At 50.4% G+C, this 9,266-nt stretch overlaps 1 protein-coding gene across 1 annotated transcript; it reads right to left on the bottom strand.

Moving 5' to 3' along the window:
• Nucleotides 1-1,413: 1,413 nt before the first annotated feature.
• On the bottom strand, nt 1,414-4,427 carry LOC133351246 (mucin-19-like). The gene is made up of 2 exons (XM_061566330.1): nt 4,251-4,427; nt 1,414-3,744 (listed from the first exon to the last, which is right to left on the bottom strand). The coding sequence occupies exons 1-2, from the start codon at nt 4,377-4,379 to the stop codon at nt 1,414-1,416; spliced, it is 2,460 nt and encodes an 819-aa protein (XP_061422314.1). The 5' UTR covers nt 4,380-4,427.
• Nucleotides 4,428-9,266: the final 4,839 nt, after the last annotated feature.

Raw genomic sequence — 9,266 nt, 5'->3', positions numbered from 1 at the left:
GTTGTTGCAAGCGGTGCTTATTTAGATATTTTATCGACCCTGGAGAGGTGATGATGATGGGGTAGGGTCAACCCTGGCTGGGGCTTGAACTCGCACGCTCACGACCGTGAGCGTTGGTACTCAACTAACAAAAGCTGAGTTCCTCTTACTGGTATATACATATACAGCATATTCATATATACAGTATAGTATATACAATGCACCCACACATACACACACACACATACATAAACACATTGTATATGCATGCCCACAGTATAATATACATATGTATATGCACATACTGTTTAGTGTATGTGAAACCACAAGAAGAGGGCCTCATCCTAACTCTATCAACGTCAGACTCGAGTACTTTGCACCCCTTACAGCTGCGGCGCAGTTAACACTGTTGCTTTTGTGCAGTCGTCAAGCTTGAAACATATGGACAACCCCCCCCCCCCCAGCCTCTTAGACACCCACCCCCCTTTTTCTAATGATGCTCGTGTCCCCTAGATATGCAAACCCGCTTCAGGTGACCGCTTGAATTACGCGCAGATGCAACGTCGTGCCTAACGGGGTGTCCGTCGCTAAACGTGGACGGTTCTGTCGACTATTTCGTCACCGCCACGCGCAGGAGAGCGCACGCGCGTTTTAAGTTACATGATCACAAGTACAAAAAAAATTCGCGTATCATTCGGAGAAGACCGATCGACTCGAAGTACAAATTTTAGTGGGACCTTTTTTTTCTATCGAATCTTTGGCCCACTAAAAGACCAATACAACTTTAAAGGGCCACCTTGTATCAACTCTGTTGAGGAATGAGGGAATTAGTTGCTCCAAATATCAGAGGCGACAAGCGGACTTTCCAAATCCCTTAGGGGGTCTCGGCAAAGACTATAAAGACACAATTTGAAATCCAAGTCAGGGGTCGACTCGGCACATTGTCTTTCCAAGGTCTTTAAAATGAGTACCAATTTTTGGAAGGTCAACAGTGGGCATTCTATGGAGAGAATAGCTGCCACCATGAAAATGTGGAATTCCCACTGCTGGCTTAGGGCTGGCGATGGGGATTAGCTTTATGCCCCATTGCTCATTTCAGCAGGGAGACAACTTTTGTTAATAATGTGACACAAATTTTGATACAATCTTTGTATCACATCATACTGATGGTTAAAAGTATACGCCACCAAAATTGTCAGAACTGCTATCTGTGATCGTTAACATCAAGGGCACCCAAAAATGTTCCCATGGTCGTAAGGAGAGAGAACCCAGAGCCCACCAATACCTCAACCCATCCTCGTTTCTTGAAGCACTTTGTGAAAAAGCGAGGAATGCGAGCCGTCAGCAACAACAAAAAGCCGCAAGGTGGTACAACAGAGATGGTAAAAGAGCGGCCCTTGCAGACACGGCTGCGTGGGGAAAACCCAAACGCCGTCACGGAACGAAGCGACGGAACTTGTGGCTGGGCGGCAGCAGGATCCCCACCTGCCAGCCCCAGGGCGCCACCGGCTTCTGCGGCGGCACGCCAAAGCGGCCGGCGCTGACCGAGTACGCGGGACTCAGGTCCCCGTCGTCTCCCAGCACGAGCGACGGCGGAGGTGGGAAGTTGGACAGGAAGCTGAAGGAACGCAGGCCGGAGGAGGAGGCGGCGGCGGCGGCGGCCGCGGCCGCTCCGGCTGCGGCGCCACCCGGATGCTTATGGGCGGCGCCCCTCACTCCTAGCGGTGCCGTCGAAGCGTCGGTGTCGGTCGACCGGCGCGTGCCGCCGCCGACTCCCGTTGCTGGCGCCGCCGTCCCCCGTCTCCTCTGCGCGGCCACGCTTGCCCGCAGCGTCTTCCTGTCACGCTCAGACCTCCTTCTCCTCCTCGGGGTGGTCGCCCTACGGCGTGGCTGTACAGGCGGCCGTGGCCCCGAGGCCGTCGGCGCCGGTGATGGGCAATACTGGGGCGGCTCACCCTGCTTGGCCGATCGTGCCAGAGGTGGTCGGCCCCTGCCCGACCTTTCGACAGCGACTCCGCCGCCGATGTCGATGGCTGAGCTGGCGCTGGCCCTGGCCCCGACTGTATCTCTTCTTATTCTCCTCCTCGTGTAACTGGAGCTACTGGCTCGTCGCCGGTCTGAATTCTCACCGTGAGCTCTCTTGTCGCTCTGCCTCCTCTTCACTTTCCGACGGCTCACCGAGGGCCGTGCGTCTCGCCGCGCTCTGTCTTTAGAGAGGTGTCCGAGCGAAGCTTCGGTAACAGCGGCAGCAGCAGGCGTGGCAGGGGGCCGTCTCGCATTTCCAAAAAGACCCCCTTCCGGAACCTCCTTCTGCTGCTCCTCAAACGTGACTATTGGCTGAAAAGTGGCGCTTTCAGAGCCGACGGCACTGCCCTTGTTGACCACGTCAGGGCGGTCGGAATACCCGTTGACGTTGCCGTGACTGAATCCCGCCTTCTCCTTCATGGCAGAAGAGACTTTCCCGCCGCCGCCGCCAGCCACTTCAATGCCAACGCCCAACCGGGTGAACGCCGAGAAGCCCCCACCGGCGGCAGACTGCAGTGCCAGCCTGTTGGACGGCGTGCCGCTCGTGTAAGACGTCAGCGTCCAGCTCTCATGCTGCTTTTTCAGCACAAGCGGCGTGCTGGGCACGGATGGCGGCGGCATCGGCGACGGCGGGGGCGGCGACGGTGAAACGCTGCGCACCGAGCCGCACTCGGACGTGCCGGAGCTGCAGGCCGAGTTCGGGCTCGTCAGGCTTTCGTCGTCGTCATCGTTGGAGCAGGAGTCGTAGGGGTCCACGGTGGCCTCGTGCCTCACAGCTGCCGCCGCCATCACCATTTCCGGCCGGTCGTTGGCGGCGCGGGCCGCGGAGGAGGAGCTGCACGTGGGGGCGCAGCAGACTGCGTGGGCCCGCTCGCACGTGTCATACGCCAGTGCCGCCTTCCCGTTGACGTAGCCATTCTGAAACCCCTTGAGCGAGTGCCTCTCCAAGGACGGCTGATTCGGCAGCGTCGTCTGTTTGTAGGTGGACATGGCGGCCCCACCAGCGCTGCCACCGCCGGCACCGCCGCTGCCAATTCCCGTCGCTCTCACGGTATGGCCGACTTGCTTTGTGCCGCCGCTGCCAGCGTTCACGGTCTTCTTCAGAAACAGCCGCTCGAAGGCCCACGGTTGGCCAGTCACCTCCTTGGACGCGCTGCTCCAACAGGCCATCCCCGCCTGGCGTCCGTCTGCGCTGTGGTCTCCCTTGACGCCGCCCCTCGGCACCTCATGGACCCCGCGCCGTTCTGATGCCTCTAACAGCGTGGGGTCCAAATGCACGCCGCCACCACCGCCACAGCCGTTACTTCCCGGAAAAATTACATCAGAGCCGTATGCCTCAAACGTCCCGCATTCTCCCCCACCGCCACCGCCTCCAATGCCGTTCAAAAGCTGCTGCGACTCCATCCCGGACAGCTTCCTCTTCTTGGCGTCGGTGGGTCCAGGGACGGCGGTGGCCTTGTGTGGCGCGGGAGCGCTGGCGTTAGGCGCCTGCGGCTGGGGCACCATCTTCCTGCGCCTCTTCTTGGTCTTGAGCACAGGCTCGAGCTTGCAGGACGTGTAGAGCGCGAGCATGTCGGAGCGCGAGATGAGCGTGCACTTGGCCGAGTGGAATGCGATCGACTTCATGGCCTTGAGCTTGCGCAGCTCTTCCAGGTCGCACTGGTGCTTCTGCACGTGCAGGTGGTCCATGCGCTTGTGCACAGTCGTGCGCGGGATGTTCTGCAGCAGGTCCGTGAATACCTGCGAGGGGGGCATCCTGGTCAGCATCCCTCGCTCGGCTCATTTTAATTGGGCGGCCGCGTTCATGGCAACTTATGGACAGCCATGTGCTGTGTGTCCCTCAATAATGTTCATAGGCCCTCTTGGCTACTAGACATGAGCCCCCCACTGTTGCGAGTAACTTCCCCCCAACTTCAAAACAGTTTCTACGCACCTGCAAGATTATGTTGGCACGCAAAATAAAGATTGATTGATTGGGGAACCTACAACCCATGGGTCGAATCCGGCATGTGGTCACCTAAGGACTACTGCTTCGAAAGAGTCTGCAAATTATATTAAATTTTCACTGCAAGCATCTTAGCTGCACTAATCAGGCACGAGAGGGGAATATGTTTGACCTAGCAACACTTTTAATTGTATCGCTGTGCTCATTGAAGGTATTGGAAGGTCTTATTGGGTCTTATTGGGCCCTTGGTACGGACACGATTCCCCCGCCCCTCATCTAAACAGGTTCTGCAGGCACCGACCTGTGAGAGGGCGAACATCTGCACGTCTTTGATCACCAGGTATCCCAGCTGGACGCCGTCCACGCAGTCCTGGCCGCTCTGCTCATCGTGCAGGGCACAAGTCGTGGCGCCGGACGGTGGGGCTGCCATTGGGCCCGTACGTCTGTCCGTCGGCGCGCACCGTGGAGACCAGGGGGCGGCACCAGAAGCGAGACTGCTCTCATCACAAAGGGAGACGAGAGATGCCCCCACCCGCATCCCTGATAAACCCTCTCCAGCAGCGCGTCTAAATGCTACGATTTTGTCACCGTAACTTTCTGTAAAATTCACAGGAGAGGTGTGGTACCCAAACATTGATTTGTGTAAATGTCATGCAACAGGGTGGGGCATTTTTTAAAATAAATAATAACAATCATTACTTATTCAATAATTGTACAAATGAGTGGGTTAACCTGGCAGGCTGTCGACGCATTGACATGCAGACGTGAGCAGCCTTAGTAAAATCCACTGCTAGATGAGGTCCTCCCAGTGCCATGGGGGTTGTTTGATGTCTTAAATTGTCATTTTAAAGTAATCTTAAACATGAATTCACATTACTGACTGGCTGAAACCCGCCTGCATACTTCCCCGTAATATTTGTGAACAATTTTCAAAGCAGGCCTCTCCAAGACCAACATTTGACTTGGGCAATAATTGCCAATGAACTCGGTGTCAATGCATTACCAGGGCCTACAGCCAGAGTATGGAACGTGACTCCTAATATTGATTTTATAACCCTGTGATGCTATGCATGCATGCATGTACGTGCAGTCGTATTAAGCATAATTGTTGAGCTGTGCATTTTGTAAGCCACAATATCTTTTGAAACAAATGTAACCATTGAATGCTGGACGTATCCAACGAGAGGCAGACAGATGTATCTATCTCACATAGGATAAAATAAAACGAAAGCATCTTCTTAATCAAACAAATGTGAGATGATATCTTGGTGTTCCTAATCCAATGATGGAAATTCGTCATTCCTATGGTAAGGACCAGTCTGTGTCAGGGAATCGAACCAGTTGACTTTCGGGTATGGTTCAGTTTAACCCAAGACCATTTCAACCAGTCAGGGTTCAATGGGTTTAAATCAAAAGATTCAGTTACTCTTAGCCGTTGATAACATCGGCACATTGATAAAAGACCTCTCGTGTAGCCTCCAATGTGGGCTAAACGGGGGTCTTTGTTTTGCTGTTTTTAAGCTAATGTGCAATAAATAAACATTGTAGCGTTACATTTAACGTAATAATTAGAGCAGGAATTCATGTAATTTAAACAAATACCGTGCAACGTTTATTGTTTTGCTTCACAGCTCTCATGGCGCATGCATTCATGCAAGCGTGAAATTACAGCAAGTAAAATTATGTCCACACCACAAGCAATAAAATAAACAATAAAACCAAGACATGAAGATTGCACAGCATTTATCAAATTTACTTTAATGTTTAATGATTGTGTTCTAGTTAAAGTTATAATCAATCCCTTAATTATAAAATGTGAATAAATAGATGTTATTTAATGGGCAGGCTCTATGCATGTTGTCTGTTGGTGCGTCTGTTTATGAATTTGCTTCCCCTAAGTCGACTCAGCCTCAAATGAGTACCTGGTATGGTGTGTAAACATTGATACTGGAAAGACAAAGGCGGCCGGGTGTGGTGCTAGCCACCCACCCCCTCGTGTGCCGTGCTGGCTTTCATAGGTGCTCGCTAACAGCACTTGCCCCAAAAGCATGTTAAGTCTACACAGGGGATCTTTGTCTTTGTATATGTCGCTATCCGAGTCACAGTTTTTTTTCCTTTGTATGCTTCGTCGGGCGCCCTGGTGTCCTCCCACATGTAACTCAGTTGTCAATTATAAAATGGCCAAACATACTAGGACAGGACCCACTATGAAGACAATTGGGATTCAATGAGGCTGTCCTAAATAAATAACACTATTATGACAAGGTATATAGTATTTTCCATAAAAATGTTACTGGATCTTCAGATGCGGTTGAAATTAGATGCTACATGGATCCAAATTGTATTGTGCTCTATACTCTGTAACTTTTAATTACCGATTTACCGTCAAATATGCTCATGTTGTTGAACAGATGTGTTTAGCTTGCATGTTTTATATTAAATAAGTCAAAGTTTGGTGGTGCTCATCACCCATGGTAGCTTTAAGCCAGGAGTGGACATTTAGAATTCCTACAGTGGGGGTCAGTCCCTCCAATGAATATAACCAATATTGACCTCCAACAAAGTGGTACAAATTTTCTGAAACCTGCAGTCCATAGCCAAACACGATCTGAACTTGCAATCATCTGATTGTAAGTCGCGAGCTCTAACCACAGCACCGCGTGGGTTTTTTCACGTTTTTATTGAAATGCACGCTGCATTTTCTGTTTCTCTTTCCCGCGAGTGGGAACGGTTATCATTGTCCGGCACGCTGTCCGTGCGAGTCGCGAGCAGAGATACGCTTCCCGTTAACCCCCTTATCAGCAGGTCCGAGCCACAACCCCCCCGCAGCACTGCCGCACGCGCAGACGAAATTCGGGGAGGACTCAGGGTGAGATGGGAGCGTGGGGTGACACGGGCACGCGATTTAAAACTCCTCCAAGCTGCGACGCATTTTTAAATTCTCTCTCCCGCTAAAACAAACCGTCGCTTATAAAATAACTCGGCCTATAACAGCGCACAACTTTCTCTCTGTCCACCGAGTGCCGACACGATATTTGCGTGAGTGTAAGCGGCTTGCCGGACCCGCAGCCTGTGCACCTGTATTTTCATTGGGGCTCTCTGTTTTTGTTATTTTAACAGGGGCTGTATTTTACACAGTGGCTGCTCTTTAATGCCACATGCAGCTTGTTTACAAGGAGGCCTAGTTTGTTTTATTATAAATATTTACCACACAGCATGGCTCTGTTTGGATGCACGCAGCTGGTTATAATGGGCTGCAAATGCCATATTTTGTTTTATTACGGCGAGAAATTTACATTATTAGCTTAAAGTGAGCGGGGCATTCATTTGCCGATGACGCCAGCACTCAATGTTCTACTCTTGCATTAAGAGCCCTTACGAGAGACCTGTGCTTGTTTTGGACTGCCCAGCTTTCTCATACGGAAGGTTCAAGTTCAAGAAACCATGATGGATAATGCCCTCGATGCCACTCTGCCACGCCATTGCTTCCTTCTTCCAGATCCCACAACTGTTGCAGAGCTGGCAACTTACCTCCCAAGTTCTGCTCTTTACAAGTACAGTATCCCAATTATCACAGCCACCATGGTACCTGAGCGGACTGCAGAGACCTTCTTAATCCGGGCAACGGCCAAGCCATCATGGGGAATCTTATCGGAGTCCATGTAATGGTGTGGTGGTTGTTGGCTGAAGCGCTTTGCACTGGCCACTCTATTTCCCATTGTCACTACTGGAGGCTCATCTGCCTTTGGTGATGCTGTGAGTACCTCGTGACCCACTGCCCCAGGAATCGGCAACCAACATAACGAGACATTTTTGTTCGAATTCGGTAAAAAAACTCAATGTTTCAAGAGCCGCAATGCTTGTGAATTCGAGACGGTGGTGGTCATTAGGAAATTATGTCACGAAGCGGTCCTTAAAGAGCCTCATGCGTCTCCGAAGCGGCAGATTGCCAGCTCCTGCACTACCCTGTCATGGGTCTCATTGTCACAGAATTGAGTCATCTAACTTTGGTTGTGTTAAGATTTGATTTCTCCAGCCAAGGTCATGCATATTAGAACGAGGTTGATATAGGCTGATAGACTGAATTAAATACTTTACCTTTGTCACAATTTACAAATGCCACTTTCTAAGAAAATCGCCGTTCTATACGCGAAAGCCTTTGTAAGTATGCATGTTGGATTTTTTTTCGCACCGTACGTAGCCAACCGTGCTAATCGGAGTTGCAGGGGAAGGACAAGAACCTCAACTCAAAAAGTAGTTAAAAAGAAATTAGCTTTCAATCTAGATGTGAAAGGTCATAGCTTCAGTGGCTTCCTAATATCAGAAGGAAGAGCGTTCTAGATGGCTGCAGAAGCGCGTGATGCATTGACCGTCTTTGTTCGATGGTTAGCCAAAAGCCGCTGCGAGGATGAGTTTGCGTGATGGTGTATGCTCCTTGATGAGATCAGCAAGGCAGCGTTGTATATTTGTGGCAAGGAATTTGTGTGTAATGACTGTGACCTTATAATGTGTTCGTTCGGCAACCAGAAGCCAATGCAGCTCGGTGAGCACTGGACGGACATGGTCGGATCTTGCCGTACCCGTCACGACACGTGCCAAAGAATGTTGTACGCGCTGCAGCTTGGTAACGTTTTTGCCAGACGTTCCGTAGAGTAGTGAATTGCAATAATCGAGTCTTGTAAATACTACGCTGTATGTCACCGTGGTGGCTATGTCACGACTCAAAAGTGGTCAAATGTCTCGTAGAGCCCTGATATGAAAATTGCAGGACCTGACTATATTTTGCACGTGGTGATCAAACGACATTATGGTCAAGTATGGTTCCAAGGCTCTTTAGGATGAGTAGAAAACTGAATCTTGGAGTCTGCGACTGCCACATCTGATCCTCACACAAACATTTTCAGGACCACAATAAACTGCCAATGAATGGCTAAGGGGGCAGTAAGAAGACTCACCATGCCAGAGAGCCCTAAACTGACACTGCTGAAAGCCAGAGTTAGAATCGCAGTTTCTTCATAATAAAGGTTGTGTTGGGTTAGATCACGTAAATACACATTTGCTGTTAAGCCGCCACCAGAGCAAATTAGGAAGGTTTGTCACTTAAAAACCTAACGCGCCAATTAGTTACTAATTGGCACATTTTATCAGGTGGTGATTGCTTAACGACACATTTATATTGACGCGATCAAACCCCAACAATAACGTTATTATCAATAACACTGGTCGCAAAAGCCTACGTGTTTTATTATCTAAGTTTCTGCTGCCCGTGAATGAAACATGATTTTCAAGGGTTAGTGAGATGATGGTCTCACGTGAC

Source organism: Lethenteron reissneri, chromosome 36 (assembly GCF_015708825.2).
Source record: "Lethenteron reissneri isolate LAM-NWPU_2019-01 chromosome 36, ASM1570882v1, whole genome shotgun sequence".
Lineage (NCBI taxonomy): Eukaryota > Metazoa > Chordata > Hyperoartia > Petromyzontiformes > Petromyzontidae > Lethenteron > Lethenteron reissneri.
This window is presented reverse-complemented; position numbering and strand designations above follow the sequence as displayed.